General features: G+C 44.0%; 1 protein-coding gene across 4 annotated transcripts; it reads left to right on the top strand.

The window, feature by feature from the left end:
• The first annotated feature begins 1 nt into the window (after position 1).
• On the top strand, positions 2–27,048 carry TUBGCP2 (tubulin gamma complex component 2). 4 transcript variants are annotated; one of them, XM_080598613.1, is made up of 18 exons: positions 2–116; positions 896–1,066; positions 3,499–3,627; positions 3,977–4,153; positions 7,430–7,589; positions 9,232–9,439; positions 11,143–11,342; positions 12,487–12,676; positions 13,591–13,736; positions 14,396–14,576; positions 15,479–15,659; positions 16,374–16,546; positions 17,905–18,033; positions 19,446–19,566; positions 20,089–20,232; positions 20,831–20,959; positions 21,850–22,013; positions 26,683–27,048. In XM_080598613.1, the coding sequence occupies exons 2-18, from the start codon at positions 917–919 to the stop codon at positions 26,786–26,788; spliced, it is 2,688 nt and encodes an 895-aa protein (XP_080454739.1). In that variant the 5' UTR covers positions 2–116; positions 896–916; the 3' UTR covers positions 26,789–27,048. The 4 variants fall into 4 exon arrangements, with proteins under 4 accessions (XP_080454739.1, XP_080454738.1, XP_080454737.1 ...); XM_080598612.1 differs by lacking the exon at positions 26,683–27,048 and adding an exon at positions 22,933–26,668; XM_080598611.1 differs by lacking the exon at positions 2–116 and adding an exon at positions 206–505.
• Positions 27,049–27,084: the final 36 nt, after the last annotated feature.

Consider the following 27,084-nt stretch of genomic DNA (forward strand, 5'->3'; position numbering starts at 1 on the left):
CTTCCGTGGGGAGGCGGCGGGGGCTTCCGGGCGGGGTCCGGCGGCGGGCCGGGGCCGGGGCTGGGGCCGGGGCTGGGGCCGGGGCCGGGGCCGGGGGAGCCGCTCGGAGCCGCGGGGTGAGGACGGGGCACGGCGGGGCGGGAGGGGGCACGGCGGCGGCGGCCGGGAGGGAGCGGAGCCGCCGCTCGGGGCTGGCCCCGGGGCGGGGACCCACCGCGCGCGGGCTCCTCGCCGGGCGGAGCCTCGCGCTGGGGCCTTCGGGCAGCCGCCCCAAACGGTTCTTTTCCTTTCTTTTTTTTTTTTTCCTCTTCCTCTTTCATTTTCCTCTTTTTTTCTTGGCAAGCCAGAAGCGCGCCCGTGCGGCCGATGCTCGGCGCGCGTCAGGCTTGCGGTGTGGGACCCCTCGCTGGTGGCGCTGCCCTGCGCTTTTACTTGTGGCCGTCGTAACCGCAGACTTTGGCGGTTAATTTTGCGTTCATCCGTTCGTAATAAAGGGCAGTAGAAGGTAAAGACCCTTCAGCGTGGAAGAGCTGCCGCTGAGTAACTCCAGAAGCAGTGGGGGCATAGGCGGTTTTGGCTGCGTCTGCAGCGTGTTGCTCAGCACGCCAGCTCTTCTCGTAAAGAGGCAGTAACTTGGCAGCTAGTGTCACTTCCACCATGAAGAGTCCTCTGCTGGCTCACCCGCATCTACAGTGAGCAGAGTTAAACCAGGCCAGACGCGGAGTTGCAGTTTTGCTTGTTTTTTCCCCTTACACGTATTTCTTTGTTCCAGTTAAACGTCCCTGCGTACCCTGCGGGCTCATAATAAACTTAGGAAATGTTGCTTGTGTGGTTACGTTTTCATATGTAGAAGCGAAATAATATCTCACTGCCTTCCTTTCTGTGCACCACGCAGTTTGTAACCTCGGGCAGGAATATGAGCGAGTTCCGCATCCACCACGATGTCAACGAGCTGCTCAGCCTGCTGCGTGTTCATGGAGGGGAAGGAGCCGAAGTGTACATCGATCTTCTACAGAAGAACCGCACGCCGTACGTTACCACCACTGTCTCTGCACACAGTGCTAAGGTAAACGGTGTGCTGTAGTCACGGCTGAGATGTGTGTAAAGTCTCATGGGCAGACCTACTGAAGCATTGCTCTTCCTTTGCAATTGCTGCTAAAAGCAACACGGTCTCCCACAGTATTCTCCTGGAGAAGCTGGCAGCCCACGGATTGTACAAGTACACTCTTTGCTGGGCTAAAAACTGGCTAGATGGCCGGGCCCAAAGAGTGGTGGTGAATGGAGTTAAATCTAGCTGGTGACCGGTCACCAGTGGTGTTCTCCAGTGGTCGGTGTTGGGGCCCTTCCTCTTTAATATCTTTACTGATGACTTGGATGGGGGAATTGAGTGAGTGCACCCTCAGTAAGTTTGCAGATGACACCAAGTTGGGGGGAAGTGTTGGTCTGCCAGAGGGTAGGAAGGCCCTGCAGAGGGACCTGGACAGGATGGGTCGATGGGCAGAGGCCAAGGGGATGATGTTCAACATGGCTAAGTGCCGGGTCCTGCACTTTGGTCACAACAACCCCATGCAACACTACAGGCTTGGGGCAGGGTGGCTGGAAAGCTGTGCAGAGGAAAAGGACCTGGGGGTGTTGGTCGATGCTCACCTGAACATGAGCCAGCAGTGTGCCCAGGTGGCCAAGAAGGCCAACGGCATCCTGGCTTGTGTCAGGACTAGTGCAGCCAGCAGGACCAGGGAGGTGATCGTCCTCCTGTACTCTGCTCTGGTGAGGCCACACCTCGAGTGCTGTGTTCAGCTTTGGGCCCCTCACTACAAGAAGGCCATCGAGGCCCTGGAGCGTGTCCAGAGAAGGGCTACGAAGCTGGTGAAGGGCCCGGCACACAAGGCCTGTGAGGGGCAGCTGAGGGCACTGGGGTTGTTTAGTCTGGAGCAGAGGAGGCTCAGGGGAGACCTCATTGCTCTCTGCAGCTACCTGAAAGGAAGGTGTGGGGAGCTGGGGGTCGGCCTCTTCTCAGAGGTAACTAGTGATAGGACTAGAGGGAACGGCCTCAAGTTGCGCCAGGGGAGGTTCAGGTTGGAAATGAGGAGACATTTCTTCTCAGAGAGAGTGATTAGGCATTGGAAAGGGCTGCCCAGGGAGTTGGTAGAGTCACCGTCCCTTGGGGTGTTTAAGGAAAGGTTGGACATGGTGCCCAGGGACATGGTTTAGTGGGTGACGTTGGTGGTAGGGGGATGGTTGGACCAGATGATTTTGGAGGTCTTTTCCAGCCTTAATGATTCTGTGATTCTATAAGCTGCTGGCTCCAAGAAGACAAGGCATCCTATGGAGAAACTTGGCATAAACTCTCTTCAGTGTGATTTCTTTGTGTATAATCTCATCTGGAGTCTTGATTTTGAACTTAGGGTAGAAAAGATTTCATCAGGAAAAAGGTAAAAAATCCTTGCATCTTGCAGGGACCGGTGAAAGAATCTGAGGTTTGTAAACACTGGGAGAAAAATTAAAAGGAGCTTATTTTGTACCTGTGATGGTTGTTTCAAACTGTAATTAGAGGGGTTGTTCTCTGGAGAAATAAAGCAAATGAAAAATAGTAATCGTATGAAATGTGATTGTCTGAACAATATCTGACTTTCTTTCTGAGTACCCACCCACGGTATCAGGGATTTAAAGCCTGACACTCTCATGACCAGGCATACTTGCATGGCCATTGTACTCCAGTCTTACGCATCATTTATGTTACAGCTATAGTTCATTGAAATGTGGAAAGGTTAGAGGAGGAGGAGGAGGCGGCACTGCTGGAGATCCGTAGCCCAACCCTTTATTCATAGCAGGGCCAACATCTCAGCCACAGCAGATTGCTTAGCTGTATTTTGAATAACCTTGCAGATTCCTCCGTTTCCCTGGGCCACATCCCAGGGCAGCACTGCTCTCTCAGTGAAGGACCCCAGGGACAGCTTGGGCTTTCTTTGGTGCAGTTTGTGTCAGTGCCTCCTGTGCTTTTGCTGTTCCTCTCATGGCAAAGTCTGCAGCCCCTCTGTGAGCGACGGGCAACATGCTCGGCCATCTCCGTGCCCCTGCTCTGGGTTCAATCCTTTTTGTTCATATCTCTCTTGTTAGTGAAGCCCCCAAAGAGGACCTGGTATCCAGATGATGCTTCATCAGAGCCAAATGCCTTAATAAAGCTGCTGATACAAAACTGTATTGCTGCAGACTGTGCATGTGCAAAGTCAGTTCTGCTACAGAGCTTGTGCTTTCCTTAATCTTTTCACTCCTGCAGTACCATGGCCATCACCTGAAGTGCTAGGACCCTCCCACACTTCTGTTGTAATTATTAGTAGGAAGCCAATGCTATATCATTCAGTCCAAAGCCTATTGCCTGAAGTACTTTGGAGCCAGCAGCAGCCTATGCCTTGTCTCCACCCTTGCATAATGCTCCTCCCTTGAATGCTGTGATGATGATGTCTGTTAAACATTTAATATTAATGTGGTGTTTTGCAGGTTAAAATAGCAGAATTTTCTCGAACACCTGAAGATTTTTTAAAGAAGTACGATGAGCTGAAGTCTAAAAACACAAGGCATCTAGATTCTTTAGTATATCTACTGTCAAAGCTCACAGAAGATAAAGAGGTTTGTTTCTGTGTTAGAACTGAGTTTGTTGTAAGTATTCAGAAGTAGTAGCAATGCAGTGGTTTTAAGTGCACACACTTTCTGATGATAATGTTAAGTGAAATGCATTGAAATCAACAGAACACAACCGGTTCTAGCATTTTCTGTTAAATATAACCAGTTCTAGCATTTACATTAAAGCACTGCTGAGAATTACGCTCCTCTTGACATAGACCACTTTAAGACATGATACTGGGATGTGAAGACCCGTGGTCTGATGCAGCATAACCATCTTATGGTCAGATGTTTTTTACTTTATTACGTGTTGACCTGTATTCACAAAATCTCTTCTTTTTTTGTGTATGTACAGACACTCCAGTATTTGCAACAAAATGCTAAAGAAAGAGCGGAACTCGCAGCAAATGCAGCAGCCAGTGGCAGCACAAATTTTTCCATTTCCTCATCTACTTCCAAGATATCTCTACAGGAGCTTGAGGAGCTACGCAAGCAGCTAGGCAGTGTCACAGCCAACTCCAGTGTACAGCAGGTACTAGCCTAGTCTCTTCCCTAGCCTTGGGCACAGGATCTTTCCCTACTGCTTGCATGTAGCTGTGCTGTTTCTTAACTTTTATCGTTTAGTGGAATTAAAAATGTTCCTATCCATGCAGATAACATAAATTCTCTCTCAAGATGTGTTAGTCAACTTATATTAAATCTTCGTGTTGTTCTTCATAAAAGTGGCCTTTTCTATTTAAGTCAGTAAAGGTGAGTTGATTTTAGGCCACAGCAGTCCTTAGCGGCTGGGATCAATATAATTTCACTTTCCCATTTCAAACCACCTCTTTAACCTGTGCAGGCATTTCCTTTTCTGCCTGTAGTAGCGCTTACTCAGGAGCCCAGCAGCCTTTATGACTTGTCCCATCCTTGCTGAAAATTCTACTCTCCCAGATATGTGGGTGCAATGCCTCACATAATCATTCCACAAGTGGGCACAGCCATTCTTTCTGCTGAGCTATTTGAATGAGTCTTCCTGTAATAAATGCTTCAAATTGATCCCAGTCAAAGAGAAAAAGGGAAAAAACAAACAAACAAATGAAACAACTGTAAAAGTAAATGGTATCATTGTAAGACACAGGCTTAGAAAACAGGCGAATGTTTCATTATCAGTAGACCAGAAAGTTCAAAGGTATGATTATTACTTAAATCCAAACATCGTTTTTCCTATAATCAGTTACAGAAATAACCATTTCCTAGCTATGCTTAGGCATTTTGGCTGCAGAAGGCACAGGAGCAACAGTATGAACAGTTATTTGGACAGAAGCAAAGATGATATGTGGGGAGAAGGAGAAGAAGAATGGGGGCTCAGAGGTCTGTAGTGAGTAACTGGACAATATGTGCAAATTCTTCCATTTAAAATGTTGTGATTCCCATTCTCCTCAGAGTTTTGGTTTTGTTTCTGTTTTGCCTTCTGGCTGACTATTCAATAAAATCTATCAAGGGACAAACCTATAGGCTCTGAATGTTTCTGAGATGTAGGCCTGCTTGTGAACACTCAGAAAACACATGCCAGGGTCTTTTCAGTCTGCAGTCTGTGCCACAGCAGCTCTTTGCCTGAGGTCTGTGGAGGCATCGCTGTGTCTGTATTGTGTGTGTTGTCTGTTCGTATTGATGGGGTGTGAATACTCAAGTGCTCGCTCTGTAGGGGGACTCCCCATGTTCAGTGTTTAGGGATGCCTACAGGGTCTCTCAGCTTTAAGGGCTTTGAGTTCATGTGATGATGGGGACTGCAGACCCCCCGTCCTCTGTCAGGCAGTGAGGAAGCTGGTCTTGTTCCACAGATATTTGTGAAATGCATGTCTCCACAGACTGTTTGACTCATCCAAGTCCACAGATGTTTCGAGTCAAGCGGTTGATTTAGATCCTGAAGGAAAGACAAATTTCCAGTAAGATAACTGATGTTTTTAATAGGATTTATGTGTGGACTTGCTATAAGAGGAGAGAAGAGTAAGCAGTGTTTTCTAGGATGTATAGTTCAATTACAAGTTGGTTTCCCATGCATGCTTTTCCTTTGAGGCACGGATATGACTCCACAACCAAAGGAATTGAAATGGCAATGTAAGCCAGTTGAAAAGATTTATACCTCCCTGCTGCTCCGTTTATGCTTTCTTCAGGCTTACAGAGCTGAAACTCTCATTAAAGGTCTGACGCTCAGGGTCATTGGGTCATTGTGACCGTATCAACTCACATAGCAGAAATATCTCAGCAGCCCTCTCACGGAACTGTCACCTGCACTAAGTGAGGGTGGGTGTCGTTTTGTCCCTCCAGGAGTGAGATCCTGCATCTCCCTGCTGGCCTAGCCTATGGCTGCTGCTCCTCTGTGGGGAAAAAAGGTCTCCTGTCAAATATTACTATCCTGAGAATATTTGTGGGAATATTTGGACCTCATCTGTCTTTCTTCCTGATGTTCCAGAATTCCAGCTTAATCCAGGAGTCAAACTGGATTTTTTTTTTCCCTAAATCCAATACCTCTGAGTTAAAGCTTGCCGGAGAAGACCTCTTCTGTTCAGAGGCGCTCTGTGAGCTGTTGTAGAGATGACAGAGAAATCCAGAGGCACAGCTGTCACTGCAGAGAGGCTCCCAGGCAGATAGGATGTTCTGCAAGGCTGTGAATCTTGTGCCTCTCGGGTCTGAGGACGTTGCACCAGGGTTATGCCAGGACTGAGGCTGCAGCAAACACCAGCAGAACTGGTGTTGTCTAGGGGAGCAGTCCCATGGCTGATTCTTGTTTGAAGGATTTTAAGACCTCACACTGGGCAGCTCTTAGAATGTGGGGAATGGTTGGGGTCAGCCCCAGGGTGAATGAATTAGAATCACGGAATCATAGAATCGTAGAATATCCCGAGTTGGAAGGGACCCATACGGATCATCAAGTCCAACTCTAATTCACACATAAAAACACTGTTCTTTAAGATGCAAAGCTCACGTTTGCTTGCTTCCTTCCCACATTCCACTGTCCTCTGAGACCTTCTACGAGAAGAAAATAAAACGACCCTGTGCATATCCCATTTCACATAAGTGTTTGTAGAGCTTATGAAATGGCTTTTATAAGCATGTCCCCCATGTTTGTGCACTTGTGGGTGTAAATGTTCATGTAGGTTACATGTCGTGCAGGCCCCTACCGCTGAGAATTAATCTTTCACTCCATTTATTTTACTGACAGATATCCAGAGCTGGGGATGAAAACTTTTGACATTTTTAAGAGCTCAATTCCTTCACTGACTCTGATTCAGAGTAAAAACACCATTATTTTCCACCAGTGGATTATTGGGATTGCATTTCAGATGCAGCTGCTCACTGGGCACTCTGCAGAAACTGAGTTCAGAAGTGTTCATTTACCTGTCTGCAAGTGCTCCTTGAATAAGATGTTACTGCTTACAGCTTCTGCAAGTAGTTTGCTGGCTTTTATGTGGTGCACTTTGCAAACTAATAAGATTCCTGGTGCTTGTGCATGTCCCCATTCTGCTCCCATATCTGTGCCATTGCACCGAGGCTGGTGGGGAGGCATACAGCAAGGCATTATTTGATGTATCCTCCAATAAAAAGGAGGCCAACTGTATAAAAAATCATCTCTGCAGACTGAGACCAATAGACTAGATGGTACTGATAGACCAAATCCTGTGCTGTGCTACTGTAACATCGGTTATTCTATTTTCTGTTCTCAAGGTAGCAGCTGCAGTGAATTTCTGCTTAAAATTCAAAATTTCTTGCACTTCTGAAGATCTCTCTTTTTCCTTCTCTCTCTCCCTCTCTCTTTTCTCAACAGCCTCTTGAGCTTACACGAAAAGTGCTCCGAGATAAGCAAAACAAGAAGAATTCAGGTCAGCCTGTTCCAGTATTTCCATCCTGGGTATATGAGAGACCTGCACTTATTGGCGACTTCTTAATTGGCACCAGTTTAAGCACTGACACAACGGTACCTATAGGTATGTGATGCACAGGGAAAGTTACCTTAACATATTATGTTCCATTCAGAAGTGCCGTTCAGATTTCATCACACTCAGAATGAAAGCAAAACATGGCTCCTTGGACTCTGCCGATGAAGACCAGGGTTCCAAAAAAAAACCAAAAGCAAACAAACAAACAAACAAACAAAACCTACCACTAACAAACTTACTTTCTTCAGTGCTTCTCCTGTGCTGAATTCCATCCCCATTGTTAAACCACACAATCTAATCTGTTTAGCATTTTCCCAGTCCTTTTTCTCTTGAGTCACAGCTTCCATAAAATACTACTGTAGGAGAATCATATCTCTATTCTCAGCTGTAAAATCCGTAGTTGTACCTGTCAAGGGAGCCTTCATTAATCCATCCAGCTCAATCTCCTCTCCAGTAAGACTATAACAACCTGCCCGATTTGCTCTCGTTTCTAGCCAGAGCTGCAAGGGACCAATCTTACCCTGTTGTGTTATAGCTTTAAGCAGAGCTGTGTATAGAACTCCTGTAGGAAACCTGTAGTTTCTTTCTGATGTGAGTTTGGACTGTGTGGAACGTGACAACAGTAGGCTCATTCCTGGAGGAGCCCCTAAATAATGATACATAAATAAATCCACCATTGGGTTTCTGCTGGGTCCTCCTGGGACGTCCTTTAAGGGTATGTTCCTAGCAAGCTCAGAACCATTTGTCAAAGTTTGGAAAAGGCCAGTATGGTTTTGCTGCACATAGATCTTCTGTCTTTCTTCTTTCTCTGAGATGCTGATTTGAATAGCAGGGCTGAGTGTTTCCCTGTTGTCAAATGGTTCTTTTAGCTGCATGGGAGTTTTAAGCATGCCTGATGCATACATTTTACATGCTTTTATTTGAGGCTTTTGAATCATACATGACTGAGACTCTCAGTCATATCTTCAGTTAAATGTTTTTTTCCAGGGATTAGCAAATTCCATAGTGCCCAGTAATCACTGGTGAGTGACTGTCAAATGCTGCACCAGCACATACAGTCCTACAAACTGAGAGGGACTGTTACCTAGCTTCATGAGATAAGGTTTGCTGTAGTGAGTGCTGTAGCCACTCTGATCCAGTCCTCTGATATGTTATATTTCAGGCTGAGTCCTCTATACTTCTTTGTAGGTTGTAGTTGATTGCACCATTCAGAGACCCTGCAACTTCTGGTTCACCTGCAGCTTTTGCTGGGTTAGCATTTCTTTGTGTCTGTATTTAAACTGTATATTTGAATATTTCAGTGAGGGGAAGTAGGGGGAATTGTCAGCAAGACTAGAACTCCTCAGATCCAGTATAACTGAGCCCATTTCAGTGAAAGGATCAGCAGTGTGAGTGATGTTTTCTTCGTCACAGATGTCAGATGTATAGCCCTGTCTGCCTGGTTTACTTTGAGTATAAATGACCAAAGGATTCTTTTTTCCTGGAAAGCAAGGTAGATGATTTTGGAGCTGGCCCTAATTCTGTTGTATTTCTTTGTATCTTGGTTCAGCTTTGTGTGATCTTTGTTCTCTTTGTATGGTAGTATGTCTTCCTTTTAAGTTTTAGGTCTTCAATCAAAATGATATGAATGATAAAGTAGTACTATGGCATGTTCTGATTGTGTGCTTTTTTGTCTTCTCTTTGAAAACAGGTACTTTGCCATTAGCCTCTCAAGAATCCGTGATTGTGGAGGACTTGCTATATGTTTTGATTGGTGTGGATGGAAGATACATCACAGCACAGCCTCTCGTAGGCAGGCAGAACCGAACATTTTCGGTTGATCCAAACTTGGACTTGTCCATCAAAGAGCTGGTGACCAGGATTCTTCCCGTAGCAGCAAGTTACTCTGCTGTCACCAGGTACAGAACTGACATTTCCTCTCAGAGGAGGATGTTCTCATTTGAGCATCCAGATGTGGAATGTAGAGTCTGTCATTTTGCAGATGGTGACTTCCAAGCTAAATTTAAACCTTTGGGGATATAAAATAAGATCGACACCTTATTTGAAATGGTTTTGACCGCATTTCTTTTTTTCTGACTTTTCCTCTGTGCTGCATGTTCACTTTTACATTCACCTCACCTTTGCTGTATCCAAACACTGTCTTGGTGCATTCAGACAAAGGAAAAATGGGATGTGTCATCTTATTATTGCTTGTCTCTTCCTGCTCTGCTATGGATTTCTCTTTGCTCCTGCCTTTTGATCTCCTCTGGGCATCCAGGACTAAGACAACCTTTGTGTCTGCTGCTGAGCAGGAGACACAGCCTACTGCTGCCTGGTTTCTGGTAGCTACCTTAGGTAATTTTTGAAAGGCCTTAGTATAAGGTACACCTCACTGACAGCAGGCGTTTGTAGTGTGGATGTCTGTATTTGATTCGATGTCCCTAAAAGGTCAGAAAAGAGAAATAAACACTTTAAGGAAGCGATTTATCTAGTCTCTTTTACCCAACTCCTTGATGTGACTTGTATCTGGAAGCATCTCTCTTTGTCCACTAACTGTGCTGGGTCTGGCTGAGATGGAGTTAACATTCCCTGCAGCAGCCCACACGGTGCTGTGCTCTGCACGTGTAGCTAGAACAGCACTGGTATCACACCAGCGTTTTGTCTATTGCTGCATAACACTGGCACAGCATCAGGACTCCCTCCAACCGCCCCCAAGAGCCAGCAGGCTGTGGGTGGGCAAGAGGTGGGGAGAGGACATCACTAGGGCAGCTGACCTAAACCAGCCGAAGGGATATTCCATACCATATGGTGCCACACTCAGCAATAAAAGGTGGGAAAGGGGAAGGGGGGCTCTCGTTATGAAAATGTCTGTCCTCCCAAACAACCGCTACACTTATTGAGGTCCTGCTTCTCAGGACGTGGCTGAACATTGCTCGTTGATGGGAAGTAGAGAGTAATTTCTTTTCTCTCTGTGTGCTTCTGCACAGCCTTTGCTTGTTTTTTTTCCCCGTCTTTCTTTTCCCTTTAATTAAATCATCTTTATCTCAGCTCGTGAGTTGTTTTTTTTTCCTTTCCAGTATACTTTCTTCTTCCCCTCTTCTTCTTGAGGAGAGGAGGTGAGAGAGCAGTTGTGGTGGAGTTCGGCTGCCCACCCGAGTAAAACCACCACACTAACATATATGAAGCCGTCTAAGTCTGATGAGGTGAATCCCTGCTGTGGCATGTAGAGTCAGAAGCTAGCAACAATATTTTCCCCAGTGTCTGGGTCCATGATACTGCTTCCTTTTGAGATCTTTTCCTGTCTTCTAATCTGTTTCTTATACAAAGGCAATCACCTTGAAAATGCTGGCTCTCACTTTTTATAGTGGTTTTACTCAAAATTCTAGATCCCCTGCAGTTTGAGAGGAAACATTTTCCCACCGCTCTCTGTACTAAGAAACTTGGTAATGAGAAGTAGGCAGGGGGACACAGAGAAAATGTGAAACCTGAAACTCCAGCTGAAGACTGGTATGCTTTGCAACACATGGTCTGCTCGTGTTAGTATAGCCTCCTGAAGTTAGGGTTCTTGAAAATGATGGAAATTGCCTTGTCTACCCAGGAGTTTCTATTTTGCATTTTACAGGTTTATAGAGGAGAAGTCTTCCTTTGAGTATGGACAGGTAAATCATGCTCTGGCTGCTGCTATGCGTACTCTGATCAAGGAATACATGATACTAATTACACAGCTGGAACATCTTCAGAGACAGGGACTTCTGTCACTGCAGAAACTCTGGTTTTATATCCAGCCCACAATGAGGACTCTAGAGATTCTTGCTTCACTTGGTAAGTTTCAAAAAATACAGTCATTGTTTTGACAGGTGCATGACAGTGGCTTCTGAAAACTGTACAGAGTAACAGTACAGACAGGGCATGTATCATTATGTCAAGAGGCGCTGCATCAGCAGTGGCCATCTCCTGCACCATGCATAGTGGAATGGCAGAACAGGCCCTCTCTGGATACCTCAGAATTACACTAGTGTGCTGAGTGATGAGGCACGGTTGGAACCCATTTGAGAACATATGTTGCTTGCACATCTCACAGGAATACCACCAGGCAGATAACCCTTCCTACAGGAATGAATTGCAGCGCTTTCATTAATACCATTTTAATACCTTCCATTTCTTACTTCATTGTATTGTTTCCTCAATAATTTTGATTAAATTAAGCTCTCTGGCATGAGAATACTTTTATATTTCTGTCTACTCAGCCCAGAGGATTTATCTGGACATAAAAATATGTTTTACATAGAATCCAAAGTTGGATCATCCCTCCTGGTATTCATGTTTCCTGAAATTTTCAGGTTTCTGGAACAAAACAGTTAGCCATCTACGTTAAGGTTCACTTCAATCCAAAATTCATGACAGTACTGTATTCCTCTTCCTCTGTCCCTTACATCCCTTTTGCTATGCAAAGTATAAATTTTACCATCAGCCTACCCAAAATCAGGTGTTTCAAGCTGTATGTGTGACTAGCTCAGTTATGTTGGAGAATGGATGTACTTTTGAGATTAGAGGTTTCACAAGCAAGTCACTGAAGTGTAGGATTCTTTCATTAGTGTCTGGAAAGAAAGATCTCTGTATATGTTCAGCACAGAAGCCTTTTGGACTTTGAGCCATCAGATGCTTTGTGTCTGCCTGAGTTCAGTTCTCCTTGTCTGGAGAACTGCCTTTCATTATTGCTTGTTTGTAAGGTGGATCATTTGGGATTTTATTTCAGCGTGTTTCAGGCTATAGGCTTATGGCTGCATGGTGGAATAGCCTTGCATCTTCACAGATGTACAGGAGGAGTCTACTGCTGACTAGGAGAACTGTTGATGTCGGCTAATCAACTACTAAAGTCATTATGTTTGTCAGCATAGCTTGTGCAGATAATTTGTGTGTTTAAATGAATAGCCTTGTGTCTCACACCTATGATTTTTAATTTTAGCTACTTCTGTGGATAAAGGTGAGTGTATGGGAGGATCAACCCTGAGCTTACTCCATGATAAGACTTTCAACTACACGGGAGACAGCCAGGCCCAGGAACTGTGTCTGTATTTAACCAAGGCAGCCAGTGTGCCTTATTTTGAAATTCTGGAAAAGTGGATATATCGAGGCATCATTAATGATCCATACAGGTAAAGAACAGCTAAGGAATGAAAATGAAATCAAAAAGTTAAGAAATATTGTTTCAGTCTCTGGTTTTTACATTTTCTAGTGTACCCGTCCCTCTGTTTTATAGAGTCTGCATAGCCTAAGTGCCCAGACCAAGCAGCAGTGGGTACAAAAGGCAACATTGCCTGGAAGGGGAGCTACTGGAGTGTTTTTAACTACATTTCCTATTTGATTCAATAGTTAAACAGTCAGGGGCATGCTCACTTGTTGTATTTGTCCAAATTCAATGAAATTATTTCCAAATTCAATAGCACAATAGTTCAAATATGTAATCCAGTCAAATTCCACCTTACCATGCTTGTCCCACTTGAAGTGTTCTCCTTCCACATCCCCATCCCCTTCAGGACAGGGCTGAACCCTGTTCTCATAAGGCGCAAGTGTGATAACTCACTGAATCTGTGTTAATGTAGTCCACTAATATGATAATCTGATGCAAGTTAACAGCACTATTTATAGTTTCTTGTCTTGTAGAATCATTTAAAGCATTTTTCTGTTCTTAATAGTTTATGCAACACTTCTGTTCCCCACGTTTTCAGAATCCTAACAGGGAAGAAACTAAAATAGCTAAAGAGAATGCCTTCCTGATGGTGAGAAAGCAAAGGCCAGCTTCCTCACTCGTACACTAACAGCCAAATAACATTTAGGCTTGGTTTCTGAGCCCTATAAAATTCTGTATCTGTGATAATTGATTGCAGATTAGCGCAAACACTCCACAAAATGCTTCTCTTACTACAAATACAGACTAATTTCAGTTCTCAGTTGGAATGTATTTTCATGAGACCTTGTTTCTGATAGATTATATTACCAGTTTACAGGTCAAAAAAGTAATCCTCATTGTACCACTTCCTGCTTCTAAACATCTCCTTTAAATGTTCAGTGAGTTCATGGTAGAGGAACACGAGTTGCAGAAGGAGAAGATTCAGGAGGACTATAATGACAAGTATTGGGATCAAAGATATACTGTTGTACAGCAACAGATTCCATCATTCTTACAGAAAATGGCTGACAAAATACTAAGCACAGGTAGGTAAAGATATGCTTCTGATATAAGAGAAATCTAAGATGACCATCGCCATTCTTTACATAAAGATGAAATAAATGTCATCACACTTTGCCAGTTCATGGGGTTATCCAGCTGCAACTTCTCAGAGGAATCTGAAAAGAGGAAATTAAAAGGAACTCCAAATCATGTAAATAAGAAAATGTGTGAAGGAGTACAGCAGGAAGAGGAGCTTTCTGTCTTAGTCCTCTGTTACATGGGTACAGTTTTCTAGCAGCTAGCTAGATGGAGCTAGATGGCTGAGGTTTGGACACACTGAGTCTTAGTTTGGGCACTTGAAGGAAGCATGCCACCCAATGGTTACCATTGTTCCCTGCCAAGTACAAACTCCTCAAAAGCTATATCTGAATACAGCACCAGATTTTCAAAGTTTCTGGCTATCTGCAAAGGTGTTTTACCACCGCTGGAAAACCAAAAACTTTTCTGAATCACCTTAAACGTGGTATTAGTAGCCTAATTTAAATTCTATATCGTCTTTTGAAAGGCATTTAAATCCTTTCCAGCTTTCTGTAGAACTTAATATAAACATTTCACAATGCTTCATGATAGTGATTTGGAAGCTTCTTTCTTGGAGGCACATACAATGTTGTGAATATTGGTCATTCTTTCTCTTTTATTCCAGGGAAATACTTGAATGTTGTGCGAGAATGTGGACGTGATGTTACCTGCCCTGTGGCTAAAGAGGTCATCTATACTTTAAAAGAGCGAGCGTATGTGGAACAAATAGAAAAAGCATACAACTATGCTAGCAAAGTTCTTCTGGATTTCCTAATGGAGGAGAAAGAGCTGGTGGCTCACCTGAGGTTTGATTTATTTTCTTAAATGTATGTTAAATAGATTGTTTCTGATAATGAAAATAAGGTTTTAAAGTTAGTTCTCTTTTCTTGGGATATTACTATTGTATTAGCTCTGCTCCTGTTAGAAATGGTGACCTGAAAAAAATAAGATTTTTTTTCCCAAAATAATAAAAAAATGGCATAAAATCACAGAAATGTTGGGTGCGAGAGACTTCTAGGGGTCTCTAGTCCAACTTCCTACTTGAAGGCTACCACCAAAACTAGATCAAGATGGCTGTGGCTTTGTCTAGCCCAGTACTGAAGCACACCCCCACGCCCCGTGTGTAACCACGGTATTTTAAGACTGTGCTAGTACCATTTTCACTGTGAAAATGGCAGTGATCATGTGTGATCTTTGGCCAGATGCTAATATCATCCTCCAGCCCTCCTGTGAGCTGTTTCCAAGCTCCTGGCCCACTGCAGTTGACTCTCCCTCATGCCATGTAAAAATTGAAGTTAATGCATCATACTATAGCAGAAGTCAACACAAGTACGTGGAATACTTCAAAAGTCAGCACAGATACTTGGACAGGAGAGTTCAGGATTCTCCCCTGAGTTAGCAACTGCCTCTTGGATGGATCTGGGCTCTGTGGAGGCTGGGTTGTTTTTCAGGAGAGCAGCAGTATGATCCTTTGCCTAGCAGTGTAGTGCATACCTTTTTTCTTACTGTGCATTTTTACAGGAAAAAAAGAACAGCAGTAACCCTGATATGAGTGCACAAAAGCATGCTGACTGAGGTGATGGGAAGGAGGGGAACGTGAATGAAAGACTAGCTTTCAAATGGGTTATTTATGTCAGTGCATTCTGTAAACAAGTAAAAAAGTTTGTTTTTAAAAAATGTAATCAATTATCCTCATTTTCCTGAGCAGATCTATAAAACACTATTTCCTAATGAATCAAGGGGACTTTTTTGTTCACTTTATGGATCTCACAGAAGAGGAGCTTAAGAAGCCTGTAGATGATATCATAACTACTAGGCTAGAAGCTTTGCTTGAATTAGCCTTGCGAATGAGCACAGCCAACACAGATCCTTTCAAGGACGATTTAAAGGTAAGAATGTATGTAAGCAGAAGATAACTGAATCTGAGCAGAAGGTTTGCTATTGGGAAAATCAGCGTGCCTGTAAGAAGCTGCTGAAAGTGCAGTCAAGGAAAACGGAATTAATGCCTATATTTCTGCAGACCTTCTCTGAGTTAAGTCCTGTTTCATCCACATTAGCAATGGGAAACACTTGTCCTGTGCAAGGGGGCACATCTTCTTGCTGATGTCTGAACACAGAGACGGTGCTTTTGGTGGCATCAGGATGAGATGGAAGCAGTAGCATATGTCTCATGCTTGTTCTCGGCTTGGATGCCCGCTCTGGAGTCCAAGAAAATATCTAATTAGATGCCCTGACATATAATGATTACTACATCTCAGGTGAAAGTCAAGGGCTTCTGCTGTAGTATTTTACAGAATGTGAAGTGTCACAGAAGCTGCACTTGGGGAGTGTGGAATCTGAATTGACCTGATAGAGGCCGAGGACAAGGTAGAACTAGTGGCATAGTAGTATGTTATATGCTGATGGTCAAACACTACAATGGCACTCTCTGCTGTCTGCTGTAGCACTGTCCGGATCAAACCATTCACCATTGTATTCTACTTTGATCTGATGTCTTGAGAGCAACTTGGATAAAATGCAGTTGTTCTGCCACATAGCTCTTGCTACGCAATAGTTGTGAGTACCCTATTGACTTCACTTTTTTTCCCATTTTTTCTTTATAGATTGACTTGATGCCCCATGACCTCATTACGCAGCTCTTGAGGGTATTGGCCATAGAAACAAAACAGGAAAAGGCCATTATTAGTGCAGATCCCACGGAGCTCACTCTCAGCGGTCTGGAAGCATTTTCCTTTGACTACATCGTTAAATGGCCTCTGTCCCTTATTATAAACAGGTAAAGTATTCATCCACTGGAGGAAAAAAGGCAGAAATTTTTGTATGGGTTTAAAACACATTTGCAAACAGCAAAATACTGCAAAGTCGATGTCTTTAAAGTGACGTTAAAAATCAACCAGTAGAAAATGCTGTGGGGTTGCTGAGCTCCGCTTATAGACTATGGAATATCGATTGTCAGTACAGCCCCAACAGACTATGCCAAAGACATACTTGGAAAATCAAGGTTCCATTTTAAATGGAATCTCAGCCTGGTCCATGATCTTCTTGTGACCAGTTTCCCAGTGTTCATTTGTCCATGGCTTTTTGAAGGATCTCCCTGAGAAGATCTTCATTTGAAAATGAACTCTCACTAGAAGCTTTCCATGTTTCCAGTCAAACATTTCTTAGGTGTAGAGGGGCAGAAAAAAAGTCCTTTCTGGTAGCCCTGGTTACAAACTAGAAGGATACAGTCTGTTGCTAGAATTACTGTATAAGCCATTTTGCATTTAATTGAATTAGGAGGAACCAAAAGTTTAATTTTTTTCTGCAACGTGTCTCCTGTTCTCCTGGAGGAACACTGGCAGACATGCTACTGTGAGCCAGGGCAAATGGGACAGGCAGTGTTATGTGAAAAGGGTGTCAGATGTTGATTGCTAAATGCCAGTAATTAGCTTATCCCCTCATTTCTCCTTTAAAAAAATCAGTTGACGCAGCGGGACTTTCCTAATGACATGATGGTTTAGAAATTATCTCTCTCTCAAATTGAGCGTATTAACTTTGATGGTAACTATGGAGTGAAAATACTATATGATGCAGTTTCACAAACTGTGTCGACTGGAGCTCTGTAGACACCTACACGGAAGTGTCTGAATGCAGACCTGAATCCAGTCCCAGACGCTATAAATAAGCATCCCCATCTGTTTCTAGCAGTGCATTGCTGGCACGGTATTGCTGCCTGTAGCTTGGTTACAGTTTTTCTTCATCTTTTTGGAGAATCCTGGTGAATTGTTTTGGCAGTCATTGCAGTCTTAGTGCACTGGGTATAAAACTACAGGCTTTCAGCCCTCCATCCCAGTAGGTATGTGAGTGACCTTCCTACAGGTGGCTCAAGGGAATTGGAAAAGGAGTCTGGTGATGTATCTTGTGGTAGGAAGTATGGAGGAGGGTCTCCTTGGAGAGGAATTCTTTGGGATGATTACAAATGTTATTTTTTTCCTTGGTTTGAATTATTTCAGTGCAGATCTGTGTGTGTCTGAAGGCGTAAGGAACATATTGTGTAAAGTCTCTTTGCCTTTGAGCAGCTTCAGCCTTCATAGCTTACTTAGTCTGACAATCAGAAGAGGGCTTAATCTGAATGGTTTTCTCCTTTCTTTCCAGGAAAGCACTGACAAGATACCAGATGCTTTTCAGACACATGTTCTATTGCAAACATGTGGAAAGACAATTGTGCAACGTTTGGATAAGCAATAAGACAGCCAAGCAGTTCTCCCTACATTCAGCTAAGTGGTACGGCCTTTTTTCCTGCTGGGTCAGTTGTGAAGCTTTGGTTTTCCTTGTTTCCATGTTAGTTAGGTATGTCTTGACATGAAGCAGATCATTTTGACGGGAAACAGATCATTACAAATTTCTGACAGGCTAAGAGAGGTCAGAATATAACATTTTAGGTTTCAGTTGAAAGTGTCTGCTCAATAATCTTTGTGCTGCTTGACTTGTTCATCTTTGTTGACAGAAAAGGAACTTGTTCCTCTTTGTTTAGAAAAGGAAGCCAATGATCTTTAGGGTTGGCTCATTATATACCAGCAGTTACAGCAGACTACGTTTGTGGACATAGTCTTGCTCGCTACTTTAGCATCAGCAAGATTAGTTAAGGCCCCAGTAGTTTAAAAGCAGCATCCTTCACTTCTAGCCAGGAAACTATGCAAGGACTCATGACCTTCACATAGCTTGGCTAATGTTTGGGATTTTGGTGTCATACCAAGTCAATAAGGTAAAATTGGTGGGGTGTTTTCCTAGAAAATCGTTCTACCTTGTTCCAACTGTGAGGGCAGATTTTAGTCTTTGGAGCTGCACACCAAGTGCAGGGGATGCCTGTTTGGAGCACGAGAGAGGTGCCAGCACTGCAAGGCAATCCCTTCTGCCTTGCCAGTGCCACTTTCCTGTCACAAGGTGACTTCAGCTGCCTTGGTCCTGACCTCAGCCAACATGACTGTAGCTCTGGTTCCTCTGAAATTGTAGAGGAGGTTAGTGGAAGAGACCTGTGGTGGTCTCTAGTGCAACCCCCTGTTTACAGCGTGACTGTCTCCAGCAATGGACAGGTCATTGTGGCTGAAAACCCCTAGGGTGGGTATCCCTCACCTCTCTGGTGGCCTGTCCCACTTTATTGAAGTCAGTTCTTAGTTTGGCATCACAGTGTCTGTGTAAATTAACATTGAAAGAACCTGTATATAATCCCGCCATTCTGCCACGGCCTGCAAAGGTGAAATTGCATTAAATGCCATTGGTGGCAGGTGATTTGATTAAATTTAATATTTTTAAGTATTCATTTTACAAGCAAGCATTTATAGGCTAGAAAGAAACGAGAGCCATTTATCTTGTTATATTTTACCCTGCTAACAAATGCATGTCTCACTAGATAGCTACACCAGTAAAATGGCTTTAATACTGTCCATTTATGGCTGAGTATGAGCAAATATTCAAATTAACTGTCCAGATTCAAAATTAAGGGAAAGCCATTTAAATAAGTGGAAAATAATCAGAGATGTTTTCCATTAACTTTATAATCACTGTCACACTGCAGCAGCGAATTTGCTAGGACAGAAATAGTTAGCGCTCTGCTTCGCTTGGTTGTGCAAGCTTAGTGATAGCTCTCCATGGCATTTGCTAGTTCTAAGTTGTGTGGGTGTGATTTTTTCCCCTAGGTTTGCTGGTGCTTTCACACTGCGGCAGCGGATGCTGAATTTTGTACAGAATATCCAGTATTACATGATGTTTGAAGTGATGGAGCCAACATGGCACATTCTTGAGAAGAACTTGAAACTGGTGAGCGTGTGTGCTTGAGAGAAGTACAGACAAAATTCTTAAGTTACCAAATTTAATGTAGGGAAAAGCTGCCTAATTTCAGTTACGGCAGGCCACTGTTCAGTGTTTTATTGAAGACGCTTTGTTGGACGAACTGTTGTTCTTACCACACTACAAACTGTGCTGCTGTTCTGCATAACCTTTCTGCTTTGTTAGTCATGTATCCCTTTCCTTTCGTGCATCCTCCTGTCTATTCCCAGCTCCCATACTCTTCATCCTGCTATGGAAAGGTGGTGTTCTACTGAACATCACTTTACACAGAGAAAAGAAACCTGCGGAAAAGGAAGAAGGATGCTGGGTGCAAAGATTACAAGCAGGTCTAGGCATCGTCAATTGATTCCGTGAGGTACACGAGAAGTAGCTCAACATGCCCTAGAGCATGTCTCAGAGGTCACTGTCAGAAGCAGGATGCTGGCCTAGAGCTTTGGTCCAGTGCAGCACAGCTGTCCTGGTTTGTTTCATTGATGTTCTGTCCTGTAATAGGCTTCTAATATTGATGATGTCTTGAGCCATCATACGAGCTTCCTGGATAACTGCCTGAAGGACTGCATGCTAACCAATCCAGAGCTGCTGAAGATCTTCTCCAAGCTGATGTCTGTCTGTGTCATGTTCACAAACTGCATGCAGGTATGTACAGCCTCCCCATTTTTACCATGCTGGCATCAGTTGCTTTGGGTGCCAGACAGCCCCGACAGTCCCTTCTTTCAACTCTACCCCTCTTGTCATTGGTACATATGGAAGAGCTTCTCTTTCACCCACCAACAGGCTTTATGAGCTTTGATGGCTCAGACTTTTCCTCCAAGTGGTTTCTATAGCTTCTCCCTCTGCAAAATTGCCTTTGTGCTCTTCTATTTCGGTACTGAGATCAGGTTCATATGAACCTTATTACCTCTCTTCATCCATTTCTGCAGCAGAATTAGATGTGTAAGTTCTGTAGGTTTTAAGATGCTTTCTAGTTTTTAACACACTGTTGTAAGGACCCATGAAGACTGTTCTCCTTAGGCAGATTCTAGCCAGCGTGTCAGGGAGCCTTGAAACAAAACAAAAAAACACCTTCCTTTGGGTTAAGTCGGTTTTGTGTATTAACTTCGTAATTTTAATCTCAGAGAGTTAGCTTTCGCTGGGATTAGCTAGCATCAGGGCTAGCAGGATTGAGTCAACCTCATGGTTTGCAAAGTGGAAAAAACGGGAGCTCACTGTTTCCGCAACCCTCTGTCCTTCCAAGAGGTTCACCCAGAGCATGAAGCTGGATAATGAGATGGACCGGCTCACCTTAGAACACGGCACAATGCTGGGCCCACCAACAGAGGAGGAGCGTGCTGAAGAGACCGCAAAGAAGAAGCTGACTAACAAGGTGGGGTGCTGGGGGAATAGCTTGGCCTTTTCCTCTATGAATGCTGCCTGGGGCTGCAGCCTGGTTAGGGTGGCTTTCGTGTCTCCTGCAGATAGACCATTTGGTTTCCAGAGCACCACTGGTCCCAAAAGCAGAATCTTTGCAGAATTGTGGGCGTTTTTGAGGGCGGCATGGAGCACTGATGGTGCTCTCAAAGTCTGCTTTGAAGACCTTGTCTCCCACAGAATTCACTGCACTTGTTTTTAAGTTCTTAGCTGTGTTTTCAGATGTGCAGTGGATACATGCAGGCTTTTTGCAGCTCAAGAACTTTCCTATTTCCAGACTTGCATTTCATGACAGTTAAGCCAAAAAGCTGTGAGTGTGACAGCCTTTCATATCTGGGGTGTTTGTGTTGTCTGTATTCTTGTCTGTTATTCCTGTTTGTGTTGTCTGTATTCCATGTCTAGAGGCATGCTTACTAAGCCATTTGTTTGGCGTGCTCTGCTGTTAGCAGACTGCCTCCTGTCCTGCTGAAAGCCCCTCTCTGGCACAGAGGCACTAGAGTCCATCACGCTGCAAGGCAATGAGAGCACTCCAGAGGTTGCAGCCTGGCTTAGGCAACACTCCCTTTATTCTTACTGACCTTCCCTACTGCTTGAAAATACGCAACAGCATGTATTTGAGGTTTACTCTACTGGGATCTACTCTGGTGTTCTCCCAGATAGGTAGGACAAGGTTTTTAATTACCCGGGATCTTGCAACTGCTTTGGAGATCTTCTTTCAGTGCCTGAGTGACTGTTAAGTTTTATGGCAATATTTTTGAACAGGTTTGAAAAAGGGAGGGAATGGTTTCATCTCCTTAGCAAGTATGAATCAGCACATGTGAGGCTACTCATCCTTTGTTTTGGTAGCTTTTAGCAGAGCATGCTGACAACTTCCACCTGACATCTGGCTTCGAAGCAACAATCAACAAGTTTGATACTAATTTCTCTACGCATCTGCTGGACCTGTTGGACAAGCTGAGTGTTTACAGCACCAATGACTGTGAGCATAGCATGCTCAACATCATCTACAGGTGAGCCAGTAGTTTTCTCTCAGTAACTTTCCCTCCTGTGGTACTCAGGTTCAGCCCAGAAGAAATGATTGATGTTTATAACTGTGCATCTCCTCCATTAGTGATAACACTGAAATCACAAGAAATGTTGCTTTGCTTTGCAACCCATACCTTTAAAAATAATCATTTGGATTATGTGATTTATTTTTTTCTATTAATGTAGTAAATCTAATACAAATGTTAGTTTTCATGGGGATTGTCTCATTGAGTAGGCAGATTTTTTCCTTAATATGCTAGCTAATTCCTGAATGCAGCATAAATATTCCAAAATGAGAAAACCATGCAAGAGCTTAATCAGAAATGCCTATTTTGATAACAGTTTTTAATGTTTATGGCTGGACTATGTTTTTCAAGAGTTAAACACTCATGAAACTGGTCAGCCTGCAGATTGGAAATGCTCAGCTGAGGCATGCGCGTGACCACAGAAGAAGAAGGCAAACGTTTCTCAGGAGTTGGCATCTATTAACTCAAAGAGTCTCCATGGTGGAGTTGCGTATAAGAGCTCTTGGATACTGACTGCCTCACACCTGGCAAAGACTCTAACGCTTCAGTAATGCTTCTTGCAGACTGTTAGGCACTTAAAGACAGACAAACAAACAAACAAAATTATTTTTTCCAGTATTGCACAGAGGCATAACTTTAAGAGGCTCGGAGTTTCAGGAGTATAAAATATTTCAACACCAACACTTCTTAAGTGCTCATTCTATGTTTGTAAGCCTAATAGACACATTCATTCTTACACCTTTGTTGAGATGTGCCACACCTGAAATAAGAGAGAGAGTAAAGGCTTCAGGAAGATTTTTTTGATGCAGGTTGTTGTCTCCTCCACATGCCATGGCTCTTGAAACTTTCCTTTGCCTTTTCTGGCTATATCTGACAGTCCTGTCCAGGATCCCTGGTACCTACGTGTTCAGATATTGTTTTGTGAAGTATTCCAGAGGAGACTGGGCTTCCAGTTGTCCTTTACTTCTGAGAACTTCTTGATCAGCAACTACTGTACATTTACACGGCCCCCAGCCTCCTGTGTTGGCATCTGTTGCTATGCCTGAGATGTGGTCACACAGCTGAGACCAAGGTTGAAGAGTAAAATCTGTCATTCCTGTTACCATGGGTGCTTCCAGAAGTGAAATCCAGCCCACCAGCTCCCACTCCACTGTAGAAAATTACGTCATCTTCCCTGCGTTCATCATGTAAGGGAGGACAGTTATTATTTTATCACTTCCCGTACAAGCTCCAATGGACTGGCTTTTTTATGATGCTTCATCCAGGAGATCTTAATGGCAACTAACTCCGTGATCCAGCCTCTTAGACACCGTTGCAGGCAGCACTGAGCACAGCCAACACACTGTTGAAGACCAAGTTACCTGATCTGTTAATAGAAAAGCATCACGGCTCACAGTCCCTGAGTCCCGTAAAGAACATGTGGAGATCCTCCCATGGGTGGCCTCACCCAGCTCAGCCAAAGGCTGGAGGTGGTTCTCAGCTTACTCAGGAATTCAGAAGAATGTCAAGTGCTTGACCATTCTTTCCACCATGGAACAGCAGATGTCCTGGAGCAGCCTTCCATCACACTTTATCACATGTCATGCCAGAGATGATATTAATGTCTTTTTTGGTGGTAGCTCAGGTGTTGCCTTCCTTCCAGTGCTGTTCCTAGCATAGCATCAGAGGTTCACCCCTTTTATCATTGCCTCTCCACCCTTCTCTCAACTGCTTATGCTTCCAGCAGGGTGATGGAAGCTGTTTCTCCTGGTGATGCTGCACCATGGAGATTGCCGGTGCATCCTGTTCAACTGTGGGTCGCTGGTGTCCAGGCCAGGAGTCACCCTCCACCAGATTCCTTTGTGTTTTACAGACCACACATGAGTGTTAGCTGTGTCAGAAGGTTAACTCCTGAGCCATGGAAGCTGTGGAGACAGTTCTTTCAAGTAATGAGAACTTGTTTTTTAAGAGCACTTCCTGCTTCTGAAGAAAAGAGAAGTATGGTGATTCAGCAGGATGTGGGAAAACAAAACGCTTCCTTGACAGTTTGCTCTGAGGACGGTGAGCTAAGCTGCGACAAGCTGTTCTGAAGAGGGTCTGAGGCCTTTGCCCTCAGGTACTTCCATGCCTCATTTCTGTTCAAGGGTTGCAGAGGAAATACTGGGTACTGGGTCTTTGTGCTGTCAGGGCTGTCACTGCTGTTAAGTCCCCCAGTTTGGACCATCTAGGATCATGTGAGCCCTCACCAAGATGTTGGACGCAGCTGGACCTTGAATTACAAAGCAGATGTCCCTATTTTCTCAGCTGGAGTTCTGTGTGTTAGCAGGCCGTACAAGAGAATGTCTTTCTACTTCTACAGGCTGCTAGATAATGTTTTAAAAAGTGGAAGTTCCACGGTGAATGCCCAGACTTGACATTTAGCTCTCATTCAGTCTGTAGAGATTATTGGATTGAGTCCTGGACTCTATGGCAACAGGAACCCAAGAAGCAGAATGGAGATGGTTACCGTCTAAAATACCATACTTGAGAGAGACACAGAGGAGTTTGTAAGAAATACTGGTCGTTTCTAATTGACTATTTGTTAAAGATGATTGTCAAAATGTAAAATAGGTAATGGATACCTTTTATTCATAATTCTAATTCTTTTATTTACTTAATCCTGATTAATATTTATTCAGTTTATAGTACCTGTACATTTTTACCGAGTGACTGAGGACCAACTGTCATATTTGTAGCATCAAACAACAGAAGACAGAGATCTAGAGGGGTTTCTTCAAGCAGTGAAGCACACACGTAATTCAGCTTTTCAGTATGCTGAAGATGCTCAGGTGTCTTGGCTTCATCAACAACAGTGCTGGCAAAGAGCTGGCAACTGCAGAAAATGCCCAAAGTCTCTCTTTCACTCTGCAGCAAGTCAGAAGGAGAATTACAGCCTGGGGAACTGTCACATGGTTGTCTTTGATGTCAAATACTCTGAAAACTTTACTCATCAAGTGCAGCTAGTGTTCATCAGATACCCTTCCTTCACAAATTCGGAGGCAACAGCAATGACTGAGCTTAGAGTAAGACCAGCAGAACATACGAAGTGATAGAAAAAAACAGCGAATAAAAGTTCCAGTCACAGAACAAGAAACTGAAGCGTAAGCTGGGTTTGAGGAAGCACCAGGCAAATTCTTAAGAAAGTTATCAAAAATAATTTGATTGTAAAAACAGAGTTGAAATGGAAAAGGATGTAAATGAGTCCTGGCCTTATAAGCCCTTAGATTTGAATCAAAATTCAGTAATTATGACTGCCTCGGTGTTGCATTTCCTTTTTCTATCATTTAAAGGACAAAAGAGATGTAAGCTTTTCAACCAGGAGAAAGCAACCAGTAAATTCCATCTGTTTAGGCTGCTTTCCACAGTCACAAAAAATGTCAAGGAACACTTTGTTGCCATTTATGCAAGGTTGTTAAGCAACATGAAACTCAAATATTGTGCCCATTCATTGAGTATTGGAACAACTTATTTGAGAAATGAAGAGAGTAACTTTTGTGTGATTCACACTCTTATCACTTGGTGTTCCTAGGGCACACATTTTGAAGAGCCCCATGTGTGTTACATGGCTTCATAGTGCAGAGAGCTGCCTAAGGAAGGCCACAGCAGGAGTGGAGCTGGGTGTTTCTGTGGCATCTGAGACACTTGGATTGTTAAAGACACAGTATTATGATATTGCTGATGTTGTCTGTTTTGTAGAGACATTTAAATGTATCAGCAGTACTTGTGACTTTGCCTCAGCAGCTTTCAGCCAGTTGTTTGCTTCAATCATTAATCTGTTTAAAACATAATTGTTTTAACAAAAAGGTGGTGGTAATGGAAACTGCATTTCGCAGTAGTTTCAGTAGATAATTTGGTAGATTTCATGCTATACTCCTCATACAGGAGTTCAGTGTTTAAGGAGATAATTTAGGAAGGAGACTGTCCTGCATGTCTTTTCACAGAATCACGGAATCATCTAGGTTGGAAGAGACCTCCAAGATCACCTAGTCCAACCTCTGACCTAACACTAACAAGTCCTAAATTTAGTCCTGAAAAAGTCCCATTTTCAGGACATAGCTACTGCTTTTGCAGTCAGGGTAATGGTGGGGGTGAATTAAAGCCCGCCTTTCCTCAGATGACATGTAGGGTTGCTCCTTGGCCACTCAGTAAAATGCACCGCTTCCTCATACAGTCCTTGCAGGTGCCTGATGCCCATACCTGTCCTCTTGGTCTGTAGTGAGGGGCTTCCCCCAGCAGCGTGCTTCAGCACACACAGAATCCTGCTGTGGCTGGGCTGCTGTTCCTGTTGGCTTCAGTGGCTCATTCCCCCAGAGCAGGGCACGCGTCTCTGGTGCATCACGGCACACGTGTGGCACGGGGCAGATGCTGAAATACATGGCTTTGGTTCAGACCCCCTCCTTTCAGCAAACTGCATCCTGAAATTCATATGGCCCTGTAAAACAGTCACTGTGTTTTGGGAACCCCTTGCTGCCTGCGAGCACCCCGACAAACGTGCTGCAGCACTTGTATGCTCTCGGAGGCCCTGGGCAGCACATCCAGCTTGCTGCGTGCCACTGTTTGGGGCAGGTGAGCAAGGAGGCTGACGAACTATCTGCCTTTTGTCTCTCAGGTTGGACTTCAATGGGTTCTACACAGAGCGTCTGGAGCACATGTCTGCTGAGCGGAGCCAGAAGGCAGCTCCCCTGCTTCCCCACACAGCCATAGCTGCCCAGTGAAGCCCTGCCGCTGCCCACTGCAGCTGCCGTCTCTTCTGCACCAGCAGAGAACAGGACACTCAATCACTTCCAGCCCTCTACACTCACTGTGAGCTGGAAACAAACCACAAGGGTTATCGCAGAGAGACAGGGGAGTATAGGATCTTCTGGATTGTATGTGTTGGGTTTTGCCTTCTGAGGCTTTTAAGTCCCTTTTTTTTAAACTGCATTGTAAAATGATGTATTTGTGTGTTGTAAAATAAAAAAAAAATAAATCAGGATTATTTTGTCTGTTAACATAACCGACATTGCAAATT

Source organism: Anser brachyrhynchus, assembly GCF_964034855.1.
Source record: "Anser brachyrhynchus genome assembly, chromosome: 6".
In the NCBI taxonomy this organism is placed as follows: domain Eukaryota; kingdom Metazoa; phylum Chordata; class Aves; order Anseriformes; family Anatidae; genus Anser; species Anser brachyrhynchus.